Source organism: Egretta garzetta, unplaced genomic scaffold (assembly GCF_000687185.1).
Source record: "Egretta garzetta isolate BGI_Z169 unplaced genomic scaffold, ASM68718v1 scaffold81, whole genome shotgun sequence".
NCBI lineage: Eukaryota > Metazoa > Chordata > Aves > Pelecaniformes > Ardeidae > Egretta > Egretta garzetta.
In genome coordinates this window covers 6,193,636-6,213,273 of record NW_009258671.1, presented here as the reverse complement: position 1 = coordinate 6,213,273, position 19,638 = coordinate 6,193,636, and the positions used below count along the sequence as shown (strand labels likewise).

The 19,638-nt window shown below is 44.3% G+C and overlaps 1 protein-coding gene across 1 annotated transcript; it reads left to right on the top strand.

Moving 5' to 3' along the window:
- Positions 1-6: 6 nt before the first annotated feature.
- LOC104135100 (NADH-cytochrome b5 reductase 3) lies at positions 7-17,102 on the top strand (the record flags this gene model as incomplete). Its single annotated transcript, XM_035888517.1, has 8 exons — positions 7-147; positions 6,148-6,220; positions 8,663-8,769; positions 10,073-10,202; positions 11,888-11,971; positions 12,109-12,194; positions 14,439-14,538; positions 16,135-17,102. Coding segments are annotated over 8 exons (894 nt in total), but the record flags the coding sequence as incomplete, so codon positions are not given.
- Between the last annotated feature and the right edge of the window lie 2,536 nt (positions 17,103-19,638).

Here is a 19,638-nt window from a genome sequence, read left to right as displayed (position 1 = left end):
TCTGTATTGCTGCAGTTGGGTTACATTGTGACGTACCCAGCATGGCTAATCTACACCGCCATCCTGAGGCTTTTCAAGAATCCCCGTCCTGCAATTACTCTGAAGGATCCTGAAGTGAAGTATGCATTGAGACTGATTGATAAGGAGGTAGGTGCATGGGCGGTGCTGAGCATGACCTCTCCGTGGATACTGTGAAATGCTTACAGCTTCTTAAAGCTTGGGTAATGTTGCAGCAGGTGAATACTCATATTTTAAGGAAAGGACCTTTGTAAATGCTCCTTGGCTAGTATAACTGAGTTCTGCAGTTCTGGAAGCAGCTTGTTTCCAAGCAGGTTAGAGTGGAGAATGCTGCTTTAGAAATGACCAAACTCGTAGCTTCTGTCACGTGTGTCTCATGTTATGGAGTACATCAGCAAAAATTTCTAAACTCTGCACTACTAGGTTGGCTATGAGACAGAAGTCCCGCTGTCGGGCAGAGCAGGCAGTTTTTTCATGGTCAGTAGCATTCAGCATAGTAGTTGTCAGAACCACATTAATACTGGTTCCTGTTATTGGATATATGTACTCTAATGTGTTACAGGAAGAAATATGTTTAAGTGATGTGGTCCTGACAGCACCTGAGCTGTCTCAGATTCTCTTTCTTTCTGTTAAAAGTAGAAGCCATTCTCTACCTCCTGGGCTGCTCAACCAGGTTTTCAGAGGAAAGTCATGACTCTTCAGGAGTGGATCTTGCTATCAGAATTTGGTAACTCAACTTGTGGGAAGGGGACCAAAGCCATGAAAGGTCCAGATTTCCCTTGGGTAGACTCACCATCAAAAGCATGAGATAGAAATCTGGGCTTTTCAGGTGTGAAGCCACACCTGAAGATACTTTCAGTGTTGACTTTTTAAGTCAGTGAGCTAGTCATAAAATTATCAGAAGAGTTATGATGAAAAGGACTTTGGAACAGAGCTTTGTCTGAGGTGTAGAGAGCGCACTGATAGCTTGGCTTCCATTTGTTCCATCTGTCAAGGGGAACAATTACTGTCACTCTGAATCCTGGTTTTGTGGGAACTGAAAGCTTCCCTGTGGCTTGGGCTGGGTGGCATTACTGAATTTTTCCTGTGTGTACTGGATGAGGACTTTAATCTCAAAACACCTGTCATTGCACAAAAACATTTTAACTTGGGAAGAGATCATGATGCTCTGTGTGGTTGTGGAGCCTACTCAAGACTTCTGTGCAGTTGGCTAAAGTTTACCTTCCATTGCAAGAGGAATTTCAGTACACTGGTTTTAACTTGTAGTGTTGCTCCTTTCGTGTGCCCAGCCTAGCTAAAAACCCTCATATTTTTAAAGTTTCTGCTATTCCCATGTTGGTATTTATCATTCCCGTTTTGTGATTGTGAAGCTGTTGGTACCTTCACCAGCAGAGTGCCAAAATTATATGTGTTTAAACCAAAAATTGAACAAATGAACGCCCTGTTCTGGGAGTAGCCAGGGGTTGTAATTTCTAACCTGACATATTTTGATGATACGGTTGAGACTATGGCCTTGCAGAAACTTTTCTTAGTGGACTGTGGCCCAAGCAGGCAAACAGGAAGCTTGACCATGAAAGGAAGTGGCGGGAACTGCTTAGACTGATTTCATGGCTAAAGAAAATGGACTGGGGATTGCAATGGAAAACTGAGTCGCATGTATTGGGCTGCCATACAGCAATACACGTATGTGAAATTTCAGGATTCCACAGTTACGTAGAAACAGGTTTTAGGTGTCTGCAATCTGAAGTTTGAAAAGCACTGGTCTGGAGAGTGCCTAGTTTGACATACGTGTATCTTTTAAAACAGCTTAGTTTTTTGTGTATGAAAGCTGGAAATCAAATGTACCATTTTGCTGACTTGTTGCAAGCAGAAGCCTTTCTTCCTCTGCCTGCTGTCTGCCTTTTATCCACCAGCTGAAAAGCTAACATCTGCCCAAATCGAGTATGATACACCTCCCATCTGTTGAATGGAGAAATAAAGGTCACAGGGCTGCTTCCTAGTGTTTAGCATAGGGAAAAAATGTCATACTATAGTTAGGTGTGCTAATTTAGTTTATGCCTTAAAAAAGCCCACAACCTCAGGGCTTCCTTTGTAATGGTAAACATAATTCATTTGTTGCCTTTCAGTGGTTTCAGTAAAGCACCAGCCTGCAAAGACTGTTCTCCAGCTTTGCATTTGCAGTTGTGTGTGTGGAAAACTCCTCAGCACCTGCAACGTGAGACAGAAATCCATGCTGCTAGCTGGAAGCCAAGGGCTTCCAGGCACTTAGGGCAATGCCAAATGATGGCTCTGGGGAATGCAGTGGAGATGATCCTGTGCTGGAAATGGCTTCCGTGTCCTGTTTCAATGCCATCTTTACTCTAGCCTTGACTAACGACTTGCTGAATGACATGCTCAGTGTCTTGGCCATGTAACAGTCTTCTGAAATCATCTTCTACATTGAAATGGTTAATTCATCTGATTTTGAGACATCAAAATGATTTTTTTTTGGCCTTGAACTCCTGCATATTTAAACTTTAAATGAGAGTTGAAGAATTGATTAATTTTTATCTTGTGGCCTTATCACAGAAGGCGATGTAAATGTTCATACTGTTTAGAAAGTTATCATTTAGTCTTAATCTACATATGAGCATCTTATTAAATTTTGCTATTCACATTTAAGTATACATCAAAACAGTATTTACATTTGTCTGTCTTATTTATGTTTTTACTTCCCTATTACTTCTAAAATATTTTGAGATGAAGTTAAGTTTTCAGGGAGTTTGAATAAAAAGTTGACCTCTGCAGGACTGCTACATTCAGAGGAGTTCATATTTGCATTATGCAAAGATTTTAATTAGGATGCTGCTCTCCCCCAAATATTTAGTCCTGTGGGAAGCCAGACTAGGTTATTGGTTTTGCAAGTGAAATCACAAACATTTGTGATGATAGGGTGACAGATGGGGTACACCTGTCTCAAAGGGGGAAAGGCATCTTTGCACAGGAGTTAGCAGGGCTCACTGAGAGAACTTTAAACTAGATTTGAAGGGGGAAAGTGATAAAACCAGGCTGGCCTAGAGATAAGCCTGGAGGTGGCACACCAACATTTGAGGGATGGTGTGCTAGCGAGGTCCTTTGGTCTGCCATCTCAATGGAGGTAGGGGATAGAGATCCATGCAGCAGGAAAGACGCAAGGGTTGTGGATGTATTAGAAACCACAGAAGCGCCTGAAAATGGTCACGTGGGAATTAGGGCTTCTCCCCCCAGAAAGGTGGTGGGATCAATGAAGTGCATCTACACCAATGCACGCAGCATGGGCAGCAAACAGGAGGAGCTGGAAGCCATTGTGCAGCAGGAAAACTATGACATAGTTGCCATCATGGAAACATGGGGGGATGGCTAGCACAACTGGAGTGCTGCAATGGATGGTTAAGAACTCTTCAGGGCAAGGATGGAGAGGTGGTGGGGTAGCCCTGTGTGTTAGGGAGTGTTTTGATTGTCTAGAGCTTAATGATGGTGATGATAGGGTTGAGTGTGTATGGGTAAGAATCAGGGGGAAGGCCAACAAGGCAGATATCGTGGTAGGAGTCGGTTATAGACCACCCAACCAGTGTGAAGAGGCAGATGAAATCTTCTATAAGCAGCTGGGAGAAGTCTCACAATTGTTCGGGGGACTGTAACTTAGCAGATGTCTGCTGGAAATGCAATACAGCAGAGAGGAAACAGTCGAGGAGGCTCCTGGAGTGTGTGAAAGACAACTTCCTGACACAGCTGGTGAGTGAGCCAACTAGAGAAGGTACCCGCTGGACCTGTTGTTTGTGAACAGAGAAGGACTTGTGGGTGATGTAACAGTTGGAGGCCATCTTGGGCATAGTGATCACAAAATCTGATTCTTGGAGAGGTAAGGAGAGGGATCAGCAGAACTACTACCTTGGACTTCTGGAGGGCAGACTTGGGCCTGTTTAAGAGCCTGGTTGACAGAGTCCCTTGGGAGGCAGTCCTGAAGGGCAAAGGAGTTCCTGAAGGCTGGACATTCTTCAAGAAGGAAGTCTTAAAGTTGCAGGAGCAGGCTGTCCCCATGTGGCAAAAGATGAGCTAGTGGGGAAGAAGACCAGCCTGGCTGAACAGAGAGCTTTGGCTGGAAGTCAGGGAAAAAAAGGAGAGTTTATGACCTTTGGAAGAAGGGATAAGCAACTCAGGAGGCCTACAAGGATGTTGTGAGGTTATACAAGGAGAAGATCAGAAGGGCGAAAGCCCAACTAGAACTTAATCTGGCTACTGCTGTAAAAGGCAATAAAAAATATTTCTGTAACTACATTAGCAACAAAAGGAGCTCTAAGGAGAATCTCCATTCTTTGTTGGATGTGGGGGGAAACATAGTGAGAAAGGATGAGGAAAAGGCTGAGGTACTTAATGCCTTCTGTGCCTCAGTCTTTAATAGTAAGACTAGTAGTTCTCTGGGTAGTCAGCCCCCTGAGCTGGAAGACAGGGACGTGGAGCAGAATGAAGCCCCCACCATCCAATGGTTAACCATGGTTAACGACCTGCTACACCACTTAGACACACACACGTCTATGGGGCTGGATGGGATCCATGAAAGGGTACTGAGGGAGCTGGTGGAAGTGCTCACCAAGCCACTTCCCATCATTTTTCAGCAGTCCTGGCTAACTGGGGAGGTCCCAGTTGACTGGAGGTTAGCAAGTGTGATGCCCATCTATAAGAAGGGCCGGAATGAGGATCTGGGGAACTACAGGCCTGTCAGTCTGACCTCGGTGACAGGGAAGGGTAGGGAGCAGATAATTTTGAGTGCCATTACACAGCAGGTACAGGACAGCCAGGTGATCAGGCCCAGTCAGCATGGGTTTATGAAAGGCAGGACCTGCTTTACCAACCTGATCTCCTTCTATGACAAGGTGACCAGCTTAGTGGATGAGGGAAAGGCTGTGGATGTTGTCTACCTGGATTTTAGTAAAGCCTTTGACACCATTCCCCACAGCACTCTCCTGGAGAAACTGGCTGCTCGTGGCTTGGCCGGGTGTACTCTTTGCTGGGTAAAAAACTGGCTGGATGGCCAGGCCCAAGGAGTTGTGGTGAATGGAGTTAAATCCAGTTGGCGACCGGTCACGAGTAGTGTTCCCCAGGGCTCAGTTCTGGGGCCCGTTCTGTTTAATGTCTTTATCAATGATCTGGATGAGGGGATTGAGTGCACCCTCAGTAAGTTTGCAGATGACACCAAGTTGGTCAGGGGTATTGATCTGCCTGAGGGTAGGAAGGCTCTACAGAGGGATCTGGACAGGCTGGATCAATGGGCCTGAGGCCAACTGTATGAGATTCAACAAGGCCAAGTGCTGGGTCCTGCATGTGGGTCACAACAACCCCATGCAACGCTACAAGTTTGGGGAAGAGTGGCTGGAAAGCTGCCTGGTAGAAAAGGACCTGGGGTGTTGGTCAATAGCCATCTGAATATGAGCCAAGAGTGTGCCCAGGTGGCCAAGGTGACCAACATCATCCTGGCTTGTGTCAGAAATAGTGTGGCCAGCAGGACTAAGGAACTGATTTTCCCCCTGTACTTGGCACTGGTGAGGCCGCACCTTGAATGCTGCGTTCAGTTTTAGGCCCCTCACTACAAGAAGGATGTTGAGGTGCTGGAGCATGTCCAGAGAAGGGCAATGAAGCCAGTGAGGGTCTGGAGCACGAGTCTGATGAGAAGTGTGGCTGAGGAAAGTGAGGTTTGCTTAGCCTGGAGAAGAGGAGGCTGAGGGGAGACCTTATTGCCCTCTACAACTGCCTGAAAGGAGGTTGTAGCGAGGTCAGGATTGGTCTCTTCTCCCAAGTAACAAGCCATAGGATGAGAGGAAATGGCCTCAAGTTGTGCCAGGGCAGGTTTAGATTGGATATGAGGACAAATTTCTTCACAGGAAGGGTTGTCAAGCATTGCAACGGGCTGCCCAGGGAAGTGGTTGAGTTCCCATCCCTGGAGGTATTGAAAAGATGGGTAGACGGGGTGCTTAGCGACATGGTAGACTTGGCAGTGTTAGGTTAACGGTTGGACTTGATGATATTAAAGGGCTTTTCCAACCTAAAAATTCTATGATTCTATGATTAAATCCAACAACATAGCTGATTGTTCTTTTTATTTTCCTCTTTCAGGAAGTTAGTCATGACACAAGAAGATTTCGATTTGCTCTCCCTTCCATGGATCACGTTATGGGTCTCCCTGTAGGTACGTTCTGTCTTTCCTTACTGAGAATCTAAGTGTTGTTAATTACATTATAAGAGATTTTGTGGGGATTTTTTTTTTCCTACATTTTGAACTGTTGAATTTCGAATACTTTTCGAATACTGTCCATGTGGCTTGAGCTGGTATTTAGAGCTTTGCAAGATTATCCTCATGGTGTGAGTCATCTGCAGGGTCTGAAATCTTGTGTACTTACAGAGAGTGTACATCCAGCTTGTTTCTGTGAAGACAGTAGAAACACTGGTCCTGTATTTTTCCAGTCTCAACTTCCCAGTGTGTGTTATTCCCATGGTGCTTGGTCTATATGGTCCCTTCCCATCCCCTGAGGAAGCATTCTCAGCTACTTCTCCTCTAACACATGCGGTTTACCAGATGATCTGTTCACTTATGAATTTGCAGCCAGTCTCACAGAACTTAATCACCACGGGCTAGATGTTTCCTTAGGCCTTGCCATGTGGCATGTTGCCTTCCATAATAGCTTAGTGCTATTGTTTCCTACTGCTTACTTAAAGAGCATTTAATCGTGACTTCTGTTTAATAGGGAGTTCTGCTTTAACAACCTGTTGCAATGATCTGTGGATCAGGCACTTTGTGGCAGTCCTCAGCACCTTTCCAGCTTTACATTCCATCGTGTTTAGGTTCCCTCTTGTTTGGGATATATTATTCTCTTGATCGTCTTAAGTAGCCATGAGGGCAAAACTAGGTTCCCTCCCTTGTCCACATTGAGGAGTGAGCTGTCTCACCTCTGTAATGGGTCTTGTCCTACCTGCTAACAGAAAGGAAGCCGTCTGGGGTGAATTGGCCTGCTGGAGGCCACAGCTTCTTCCAGGGTTTTAGTAAGGGCAGGGCAAATCAGCCAGTTGTTTCAGTGTAGCCCAGGAAGGTGCCTGCCTGGCCCTGCGTGATCCCAGGAGCAGCATAGTCGTGCTCCCGAAGGTGCTCTGCATGGGCTAATCTGCGGGTGACCGAGGGAGTGGTTTACTGGGCAAGACTTGGGAAGCAGAGAGAGCTGAAAGCTGGTGAGGGTGGTAAAAGCAGCTGGGAACAGCAGGCTTGGCAGCCATGGGACAGACACTGATGTGCACTCTGCATGTTTAGTCCAGCACCAGTGTTTTGCTTTTACCACCAGCAGGAGCATTATAGGAAAAAAATTCGTTTCACTCTGAGGGAGAGTGGGATTGTGTATGGCTCCGCGCAGAGGCTGCCAGGAGCTGTCCTGTCAGGGCGGGGTGAAGCTCTAACTTGTAAGAGCATAAGGCATGTTTTCCCTTTGGGAGGAGCGCCTGTTTTGGATTTGTACCAATTCTTGTGAGACATGCCCCAGCAGCGGTCCTGTCTGCCTACGTTCACAGTCTGCAGTTGTCACCATGGGCCTGTTCCTGGAAGAGGGGATGGCGAGGCCACCCCTTGCCTGGAGGAGGGATGGGAGGCTGCTGCTGCAGCTCCCTTCAGGTCTGCCTGGCAGGAAACGTGTGCTACCACATCTCTATGTACAGCTTCAAGGGAGTTAATGGTCACTCATTTCCCAGGTCACCAGGTAGCCCATCTTCATTCACCCACTGGTTTGCCTCACTGGCCCTCTTGCTTGGCAGATCAGTTCCCGGTAAAATCCCCTCTTTGTGTTCCCACAACAGGCAGAGGAGCTGCACCATCTTTGGAGAGCTGCAGTCATCTTAAGATAGAGTTTGTTCTGTTGACCTAGTGGTGATAAAATAAAAAAAAAAAATCCCCCCCCAGGTATTCTTCACTTGGGTCTCCTCAGGATATTGGAATTTTATAGGAAAACCTTTCAAAGGAGTTAGTTCTAATTTTTTTTCATCAAAAACATAGACATTGAGAAAATAAACTATTGTAGAGAGTTCAGAGAATGTGTGATGGACTGAAACATGATCGCTACATTCAAATGTTAAGCTGGATGAATAGCAGGGTTAGAAAAGTGCTTTATGTCTAGGCAGCCTTAGCAGTGGCAGCGGGGAGACCTGGTAGACATGAGCGACCTGTGGTCAAAGTAAGAAGTCGAAGTTATAAACTTAGTTGTAACTACACTGTAACAGTTTATAACTAACGTGTAAATAAAGAAGTGTGAACAGCACTTCACAGTTTTGCCCTCCTGTGTCCTTTTTATTTGTCTGTATGGGAGAGACTTATCGCATCCTTTGCAAGATCTCATGTACAGTTAGGGCTTTGGTAAATGTAAATGCATGAAGTTCTCAGAACATATGTGATTGACACATAAAATCAGCAGTGGAGTTGTTTGCTCTTCCAGGTAGAATCTGCATGGTTAACAACGCTGGCAAGGTATTACAGTGTCAGGAAAATGAGGGGTTAAAAAGTGGTGCCCCAAAACAAGGTAGTTAGGAAAACTTTGAGACTGTGTTTGCAGTTTTCTTTTGAAAGCAAACTGCTTTTTTTCTTCCCCACGTACAGGACAGCATATCTATCTGTCTGCACGGGTTGATGGAGCTCTGGTTGTTAGACCTTACACTCCAGTTTCCAGCGATGATGACAAGGGCTTTGTGGATCTTGTTGTCAAGGTGAGAATGTCATGCTCTTTCACCAGGCTGGGCAACTTCTGAGCCCACCTTTACACTTGCAGTGCTATGTGAAGTCTGATGTGCTGGCTTCTGTTCAGTTATGTGCCACTGGAGGAAGCAATTCTTCAGCGAGTGTGTTTCATGAGATGCTGCATAATTTTCTGGTTTTTTATACTGCAGTTTTCCAAAATTTGTGTAGACCTGCAGATGTTAACACACTTTTTTAATGCTTCTGAAATAAGGAATTAACCTTGCCTGAACTGTCAGCTTCTTCTGAAGCTAATGTAACATGGTCATTAAGAGCAGTGATCATTATTGTTACTGATCCAGACAGTGTGAATGACTGATTTAATTGGCAAGAATGTGATTTTGAATCTTGTGATAATGTACTTTTGTTTTGTCTCTTGGTAGCTAGCCTAAGCAAATATATTTGAAGCTGACAGGAGCTTAAAACCTGAATATCTGCACTGGATTTCCTCTTAGAATTTTATTCAAGTTTTTTTTTCTTCTTTACAACTAATAACACTTTATTCATTTATTGTGAAACTAGATGCGAATTTGCCTTTTACTGCCTGCTTATCTTCCTGAGCATGGCATTGCACACTGAAGACAACAAGGGAAAAATGTACACCTTTGACTCAGATAGACATGTTTCACAAGCTTCCTTCTTCCCAGTGTGGCTTCCCATGCATGCAAATGATGCTGTTCTTGTTAAAGTGTAGCTAGTCTCAGCTTGAACCCTATCTCACCACTGTGATTTAAAACAAAAAAATCAGCGCAGTTCCACCAATGTGATTACACCCGCTGACCTGTTGATGAACAGCTGGATGTTCAATTACTTGGTATCCACTTTTTTTGTTACTCTTAACTTTCAGGTGCAAACAGTTGGCATCCCAAGAAGAAGGTTTGGGTATATCCCTTTGCAAGGGAGCTGTCGGGGATCTTTCTCAGAAGTTTCTCTGAAATCACAGTGGCTTTTTTTTTTTTTTACTTCCCCCCCCCCCCCCCCTTTGAACTTGGCTGTAAATAATGTTAATTATTTAGAGATATTTTCTATCTTGCAGAAATACAATGGAGAAATTGCCAGTCTGCCCAATCTGATAAAAATTGGGGTGAGAGTGGCATTTTAATCTTTCAGAAAAGTCAGTGTATCTCTCTTACTGGCAGTCAAATCTGCATTGATAGTATTTCTTTATGTAGTAATTGTGTTCTTTGCATGAGAAGAATGGGTACCTAAATATTTGAAGGGCAAATGCTCATCTTTGAGCTGTGATAATAAGTGCTTCATTGTTACTTTTAACAGATCTACTTTAGAGGTATCCACCCGAAGTTTCCGGATGGAGGGAAGATGTCTCAGTACTTAGACAGCCTGAAAATAGGGGAGACTATTGACTTCAGAGGACCAAGTGGCCTACTTGTCTACAAAGGAAAAGGCAAGGCTGACTCAGAAGATACAATTTATCCAGAGCAAACAATACAAAAAACGCATTATAAATTAGTACCAGTAATACTGCTTACAGGTTTTTTTCCAGCTGGGTTCAAGTCTTTATAGAATCACGGAATAGTTTGGGTTGGAAGGGGCCTTTAAAGGTCACCTAGTCCAACTCTCCTGCAATGAGCAGGGACATCTTCAACTCGATCAGGTTACTCAGAGCCCCATCCAAACTCACCTTGAATGTTTCCAGGCATGGGGCATCTACCATGCATCTACCACCTCTCTGGGCAACCCATTCCAGTGTTTCACCACCCTCATTGTAAAAAATTTCCTTATATCCAGTCTGAATCTACCCTCTTTTAGTTTAAAACCATCCCCCCTCGTTCTATCACAACAGGCCCTGCTAAAAGGTTTGTCCCCATCTTTCTTATAAGCACCCTTTAAGTACTGAAAAGCCGCAATCAAGTCTCCCCGCGGCCTTCTCTTTTCCAGGCTGAGCAACCCCAACTCTCTCAGCCTGTCCTCACAGGAGACGTGCTGCCTTCCTCTCATCATTTTTGTGGCCCTCCCCTGGACCCGCTCCAACAGGTCCATGTCTTTCCTGTGCTGAGGACCCCAGAGCTGGACGCAGTGCTCCAGGTGGGGTCTCACCAGAGCAGAGTAGAGGGGCAGAATCTCTGTGGCTACATACTCCATGAACTGAACCTTAGCTTTCATCTCTATTTATTATTTGGGCTGATACTCTCAATATACTTACCCTCTCCCACTAGACATGTTATTAGCATGTCTGCACAAAAGAAATTGCTAGTGTTAATTAAGTCCACAGCCATCCTGGGGGGCAATTGTTCCATCACTATAGAAGTGCTTGTTATTGCTACTATTCTCAAAGAAGGGTATTCTTTCCCTGCTTATATGGACATAGTTTATAAAAACACTTGCTATTTGTACTGTCCAATGCTAATTTCCCAAGTGAAAATGTCCTTTATCAGTAGGAACTACTTTTATGCCAATATAAAATTCCTCGCTTTAGCATAGTGCAGCCACAAACATGTCACAAAAAACTGCTGGCAATTTTGTCAGCAGCAGAACTCAGACACGTGGTTTTCCAGAGCTTTGTATGTTGTGTTCATGTTATCCTGGATGGAGAGAGAATTTGTTGTGAATACAACAAATACAACATTTTGGGCAATTCCAAACTCTCTGTCAGATTTGACTGAAACTGGCAAATCAGCTCACAAAGAGATGAATATACAAAATACACACTGTGCACATTTCAGGTTTACCCTTAAAATAATCTGCATGGGGTAAATGAACTCTTTGACCACATTAATTCCTTTGTGTAGAACTGTTTCCAGAATCTGGGCTTCCAAATATCACTTGGGGTGTGGGACATGAGCAAATAGGAATACAGGTAGTGATGGCTTGATGCCATTATGTAAGTAATAACCCACGTCAGTGTCTGATGTTATCATCAAGTGTCTTACAATCTCTAATCATCTTTCAGGATTTGTTTTAATTTGTGACATCTTCACCTTTGTCTGTTTCCTGCTCCTGCTTTACAGAGGGGGAAGGATGACAGGGCTAAAACAAAGTCAATTAGCTGAACGTGCTGGAAAGGGATCGCAGGTGCTGTTTCCTGCTTTCTTCAATGTTTTCCATCTCTCTCTCTCTCTCTCTCTCCAGGCAAGTTTGCTATTCGGCCTGAAAAGAAAGCTGAACCAGTTACTAAGGAAGTGAAGTATGTGGGGATGATTGCAGGTGGGACTGGTACGTATATATGAAGATTCATCCTTGTTTTCTGACAGCTGGTAGATGTGTTTGTTCATATTTTCTCTCATGTGCTCACCTGTGCTTTCTTTTGCTCCTTCACATTCTCGCATCATTGACCTGCCTTTATTTTTCAGGGATAACACCTATGCTGCAGATCATTCGAGCAATCATAAAAGACAAAGATGACCCTACCATTTGTCATCTGCTGTTTGCTAATCAGGTAATTCTGTACTTTTTTCTGTTTAGAAAGTTTTACTTAACTAACAGAACTCTGCTCAGTAAATGAAATTCTTGCTGAGTAAGCCTGGTACAGAAATACAAACCCTGAGGGGAGAAGTGAACTGAAATGTTGAAAACTTCCCATGTAAAAGCACTGTGGTGAATTAGTTTTTTAATATTACTGCAGAAATGCTGCTTTCCTCCCAGCTAATTCTGGCTTTCCTGTGTCTCATTGCTCTGTTTCTAATCCAGTTTATAAATGTTTTGAAATTGCATTCCTTTGTGCAAGTTGTTAATGTTTGGGCAGACTTTCAGGGCTGGCTGTCTTAGTGGGAACATGAAAGAGGTGGGCATCTGGCTCCTCCAGCAATTGTAACTCCCCAACTTCACAGCAGGGTTTGCATGTGGAATCTTTCTGTTCGAAAACACCTTAGGTGAGGCTAAAATTAACAGTGGTCTCCGCCAGCTCCCTCAGCTATGGAGCTGTGATTCTGCACGGCTGTCTCCTTTCATTTCCATTCCCTCTGTCAGTTCTTCACACGTTTCTATTGCTCTTTGAGGTGTATCGTACTGCCGTGCTGGACAAAGGGAAGATCTCTTGTCCATGGAATCCTTGCAATAGAGATTTCTTGGATGACTAGACAGCCCCTTCTTTGCCTGATGTTCTTCTGGTGTTAATCCTTTTGCTTGTAAATTTCTCCGTCATAACGAATATTTGTTTCTGGATTATGAGCCGTTATTTGCAAGGTGAACCTCACTTAATGCCTGTGCTTTTTAGCTTCTTTAGGCTCTCCTCTGTCATTCCTCCCATATTCAGTGTGTCCTCATTTCCTTTGTACCATACCTGAATTCTAAACCAAGCCTTTTCTACCCAGAAGCTATGATCCAAGTGCCAACAGATGCCTGTTCTGATGCTTTATTACAGTAAGACCTCCTTAAGAGCCCTGCCGGTGCCCTCTGGTGCTGGCTGGTGTGGCTGCAGCAGCTGCTCTCTGCTGAGCCCTAGGAATTGGCATAAAGCGCAGTCTGTATCAGGGCACGAAGGCCAGGATTTGCTATGAGTAATTCAGAATGACTAATGCAGGGCTAGAGCTGCTTTGGCAACCTAGAAAACCTGCTGCTTCTTGGGAACAGCACTTAGGGACTTAGGGAACAGTTGCCTGTGTATTAGCAACAGCCTGTGTAAACATCAGTAAAGAGTCCTTGTACCCACTAACTGCACAAAGATAAAGCAGCCTCGTGACAAATGGTCAGCCAGGAAGGCCTGCAGATTAGATGTTTTTAATATTTAATATTTTAAAATTTTTAAAAATACTTTTTTAATGTGGGTTTTGCTGATCTTTTGTTTTGGCCCTTCTGAAAGAGCTGTGTTGGATGACAGTGTATGTGGGCTCATACTGCGCTTTGGACTAGCGTGCTTTGAGTTGGTCAGACCCAGTAACAGCTTTTCTGAAACGCGTGCAGCCACAGATCCAGAAACAGGCACCTTCTCGGCAGTAGTTGCTGGCACATTCCTCCTTACCCCCACAGTTAGACATAGTGGTGTCCTCAGTGCCAAATTATTAAGGCTGCAGAGGATGGTACCGCTTTTAGTCTCTACCCTTTTCCCTCCTTCCCAAACTGCAGCTGCTCTTACGGGAATAAGGCTTTCTTTTGGCCTTCAATGATGTTGCATCAGGGAGGAGGAGAACTTGATACCCCGGGTAACATTTGTTGTTCCAGTCAGAACTCGATACCCTTTTAGTTATTTGTTCCACATCCTGTTTAAAAGCCAAGCAATCCGCATTTGGCAGTGCTGATGAAATTTGAAGTGGCAAAGGTGAAAAACCTGGCACTTTCCTGACTGAACAGCACAGTATGGAGGGGTAGGGAGATACTTGTGTGCAGTCATAGTTAGTTTTTTGATGAAAGTTGCTGTTGTAATAGGAGTGCTAAAAGAGGGCTTTACTCTACCACTAATTTCCTGAACAAGTGAAAGTTCTGTGTTTTGATACAGGTTTTGCTTTGTTTTATTTTTTAGAGGGAAGGCGTTGCATGGTCAGGATTTGGGAAAGTTACAAACCTTTTTATTAGCTCTGCCACAGGATAGTCATGGAAATAACTTGTGTTTGGTCTCTTCAGCCTGTAAAATGGAGTTGAATAATCTGTTCCATCTCACAGGGCTGCAGAGTAGCTAATGCTCTGTGGTCATCTGAGGGCTGTACTCAAAATGCAGAGCTTAATCATTGTTTTCTTTATCCCGCAGACTGAGAAGGATATCTTGTTACGTTTCGAGCTAGAGGAGATCCAGGTTCAGAATCCCGGTCGCTTTAAGTGTTGGTACACACTGGACAGAGCACCTGAAAGTAAGATCCAACGTGCTATTTCCACTGAAGTTTGAGTATTAATGCATGTGTTCGACAGGAGACACGCTATGTCACACGCATATTTCTCAGCTCCTTTCTTGCTTCATGAATCATGTCTGAATGCATCCAGTAGCATCATTCGTCACACAGTGATGCACCGAAACTCGTTAAGATGTAATCAGGCAGTGTTTCCAAAGCTACAAAGCTCAGGTGAATGGTAGGGCAGTGTTCCTCCCATGACTACACCTGAATATTTACCATTATTTACTCTGGAAGATGACCTTCCTTCCTCCTTCCCCACAGACATAAATTTAACAGGTTACCTTACTGTCTCACGTTTAGAGCATGCATTAAGGCGGCTGCAGGGGGAGCGTTGGAGGCGCTGTATCTTGTGGAGATGCAGCCAAGTGCAGGCTCCTACCTATCTGTCATTGTGTGGCAGTCCGTGGTAGCTGATCTTCTTCCTAGGCAATGGAATTGCCTTTGTATTAACAGTGATCCTCAATGGAAATACTGTTCCAGCTTGGCGCGGTCCAGTTTTAAAGATAATGAGATGTAGTTGGCTGGTCTAAGAGAGAGGATGAGCTAGCTGAAATGTGCCTCCCTCAGCCGTGCAAGTTTGAGGAAGAAAAGACTAAATAGTTACTGCTGTTATGAAAGGGCTCAGTAGTCTCTGTGTCATTCCATGTCGTTTTCATTTCTCTGCCATTCCTCGTCATGCCCACCTACATCAGGATAGACTCACACTCCTATTCAGTGGTAGTTTGGGGTGGAGAAGGAAAAGCCACGTGCCTTCTCTTACCTGTGACCAAGAATACACCTCCGGTAAGGTAGGAGGAAGGGTCTTGGCATCCTTACAGTCTGTTGCTGCTGTGTCATCTTCTGCTATTAGTGCTCTCCTGGAATTTCTAATCACTGTTCCTTTTCTTTGATATTTGTGAATTGTGAACTGATCTTAGCAGTTGCAGTGAAAGTTCCTCCTTAGATCCCCCCTCCGCACTGTTCTGCAAACTTTCACTACCATATGTGAAACTGGACCAAAACTGGAAATTTTTAGATAATCCATGGGAGAAGAATGTGTCAGTCTTACTTTGCCCAAAGGTTTGGGTCAGCAGCTTTTTGCATCCAGGGCTGGGGATGCGATGGATAAACCTGAATCCTAGTATAGATGATGAGCACTGAGAGTGTTCCAGCTGGGAAGAACTTCAGTCAGCTAGATTTCCCAGCCAGTGAACTTGTAGACAGTGGGGTGAGGAGGATGGGTGTTGTTATTTCACAGTGCAGGAGCTGAGAAGACTCACATTCTGTTCACAGCTCTGCTTTGAGATTTCCTTGGGGCTTTTAGGAGACTTTATTAAAAGCTAGCCCTTGTTTTCTCCATGTGTCAGTTTTGCATCTTAAAAGCAGAGGTGGCAAGTTTTTCCATGTAGCGTAACTGTGTTGTGGACACTAATGTGAGTGGGGTGCACAGATGCTACAGACCAGAACGTAACTAAAAAACCCCCAAGTCCCCACGCTTCATTCTAAAGTGACTTGTATCTGTCTTTTCCTCCTTTTTTCCTCGTTCCCCTTCCCCTACTTTCATTTTTTTAACAGATTGGGATTACAGCCAAGGATTTGTGAACGAAGAGATGATCAGAGACCACCTGCCCCCACCTCAGAACGATGTTCTGATCCTCATGTGTGGTCCTCCTCCAATGATCCAGTACGCTTGCATTCCCAACCTGGAGAAAGTGGGCTACACCAAGGACATGAGGTTCTCCTTCTAAAGATGACTGAGAATGCGGTGATCTTGTGTAGAAGGGAAGAAAAAACATTTAATGGGGAACAGGACAAAATTACAGAGATGGCTGATGCACAGTGCTGGGAAGCTACGTTTACATTAAAAATGCTTCATTTTTTTCTGAATCTCTGGCAAGTAAGACACTTAAGCTGAACTGTACTAAAACCATACTGTAAGTTGCACAGAAACAACTGTGTTGTGGAAAGGTAGCGATGCCTAGTGCTCGACTGTAGTGTAGACTCCGTCTCAAGGGAGGGCAGTGTGGCTGCTTTGGACAGTAAACACGCTTTTTCTTAGCACTGTAATCAAATGGCAGAAATATCCGACTTCCTAACACTGTGCATACCCCGTATTTTATTTGGTATGAAGTATGAAAACATATAGAATGTGCTGGATTATTCACCTTGCTTATGCCAAACTTTAATCCTTACAGAGCTTTTGCAGTATGAGGGCCAGGAGTGTTTGCCTTGTATGCATAATCTTTGCAACTTCAGAAGCTGAAAGACACGCGTTCAATCGAAGGATGACAATTAACCATTTATGACTGAAGTTGTTCAAGCTGCCTTGTTAATCAAAACAGAGAGGTAGACAGCAATACAAAATCTGTTGCCTTTGTATTTTGGAATAGCCTCTCTTTAATGCAAACACTTTTCCAGCTGGTCACGGTTCTCATCCCCAGGCAATGAAAGAAACTACATAAAGCAGGTGGCTTTGGGCACTGTGCCACAAAGAGCTGGAATTTTTTGCTTGTATGCGTGTGGAATACTGAAAAAAAAAAAAACCAAACCTAACTTTTGTATTTACCTTTAAGTGGTGGATGGTGCCATAGGAGTGCAAAAGCAGTTGTTCTGCATGTCCTGTGCAGTGAAAAAAAGTGCTGGGTGAAAACTGGATCTAGTTTTAGTTTCTTGTTTCCCAGAGATGGATTTGGAACAAAGGGAGCTCAGGGTTCATTGCTGGGGTGGGTTTCGGCAGGTAGCCCAGTTTCGGATGCAGTGCGCATACAGTCAGGGGACTCGCCTGCGCGCCTTCCTTGGGCAAAGCTCCAAGGGGTTTTGCTTGGTGAGGATGCACGGGAACAGCTGTAAGTCACCAAACTGACAGCAAATTCAAATATCTCACTAAATCTAAAACTGTTTCTTAGATGCTGTTTACTATAGCTCTGATTTTTATTTTTTTTTTTAATATCCTTTTTTTTACAGCAGCCTTGTACATAATCTTTAGTAAACTTAAGGCATCTTATGTGCCAATCCTTCTGCTCTAAACAGCAGAGACGCTGCTGGGATTAGAGCTGTCCTGCAAGGAATCTATGAAACTAAAAATCTTGTTCTGGTGATGAAATCGGAGAGACCGAAAGGCTGTTTAGTCGTACGTGAAGTCATGTGATGCTACTTAGCTACAGGTGTCAGCATATAACACCACTTTTTTAAAGATTCAGGTAGGTACTGGAGGTTATAGCTTGCCGTGTTTTCTTCTGTGCCTGCACAACAGATGGGTACTGTGCACTTAAAAGGTTAATTTTCAGCATGAATTAAAAGGAGAAAAAGATACTACAGTTAATTTAAGGAACCTCAAATGGATAATACTTACTTATATGTTAATTTTATTAATTAGCCGCTTGCCTCTGAAGTCTTGAATTTTTGATGTGCGCTTCTGAAACTTGTTCTTTAATACTGTACTCCAAAATTCAAATAATACTGAAGTAAGTTTCAGTCTCTTCTTTAGGAGGCAAAAAGCGGAAATATGAGAGAAATTATCTTGCTGCTGGTTTATATCACTGTGGCGTAGATTTTTTTTCATGATTGTATTTAATGAAGTTTTCTTGTAAAAAAAAAAAATGAGCTGGTGACGCATCAACTAGTTTGTATTACTCTGCTCATTCAAGTACTGGCTTTTTTCACATCTGTGTAAAAAATAAAGTATCTTGCAGGTGAATCACCTGTGTGTTACTGAGCATGTCATCTTCATCCTCGTAAGAGACAAACTGTAATTATAAAACACTCTAGAAAGTGAAGGTTCAAAAAAAAAAAAAGCAAGCCTGTTTGTTAGATTTGTTTACCCAAGTGCTAATCTCTTTCTTTTGTTTGAGTTTGGTGAAAATTGCTGTATTTGGATAACGAGTCAAGGAGTAAATTGTCTCTGTTTTTTCTCCCTATCACTCCAGTGATTATTTTGTACATCTTCCTTGTGAACATGAGGCGCTCTTACTAAATAAAAAGACGGATTTTATATAATCTACTGAAACAAAACTGTGTCACAGTCCCTGTTGCTTGATGGCCCTGTAGTACAGGGTTTAAAAAAGTCAGTGATAAAAGTTGGGGTTTGTGTATTTTTTTTCCCCTTTGAGCCAGTTCATCTGCCTTACAGAAAATCTGAGTGTTCCTGCAGTTTTCTGATGGGAGGTGCTGAGTACTGCTAACCTCCCTGTTACAAAGCAGCTGGGGAACCATGAAGCTCCTGCATGAAAGGCATTTTGGGGAATGTTTCCTGAGAGACACAGGATTGAAAAGGTTGCAGTGGCTGCTGCTTTGGCTTTACCAGGGGTGGGTCCCCTTCCCGTAGCACTGTGCAAAGGCAGACACCCACACCCCCACACCCCCCCACGGATGGCAAAGGCGTGCTTGCGTATTGCAGGGTCTTTCTCTGGGTGCTGCTCCTGTTGCAAGAGAGGATCTGAGAGGAAGCAGGTAAGAAATGAGCCGTTCCTTAACCTCACTCCTGCAGCTGGAGTCTCAACCCTGTACTTCTCTTGGGGCCGCAGCAGTCCCAGCTCAGTTGATTTGTGCTGGTGTTAGTCCTGTCACTGCCATGGGGGCCAGAGCTGCAAGCGGCTCCTGGTTCTGGGCTCTGGGCTGCGTTGGGAGAAGCAACTGCTTGCCCTAGGCAGGGCCTGGCCTGGCTCCCCAGCTGCCTATGTGACTGAGGGGGGCTTGGGCTGCTCTGATCTTTCAAGGTGCTGTATGAGAGGTAAGGAAATACGCATTGCCTCGGGGGGGGGTTTAACAGCGTCCCCTGGAAGTTTCTGGTAAAAATAACTTGGTTTACAAAAAGGAGCCTCACACTGTTTCTGAGCTTTTCTCCTCTTGATCCTGCCCGAGTGAACGGGAAGAAAAGGAGCCTTGCTTGGGCAAAGCCAGTGCAGCGGCCAGGCTCTCCGTGTTTGTAACTTCTTACACGTATGGGGCGGGTGTGAGTGGGGGAACAGCAAGATGGGCATGGGGAGCAGGGATCGGCGACTTCCCTCGTGTGACCAGCATAAGGGGCCAGTGGTAGCATTTGCTCAGTGCTTCTGGGGATTGTCCCCTGCCTGCCGCCCC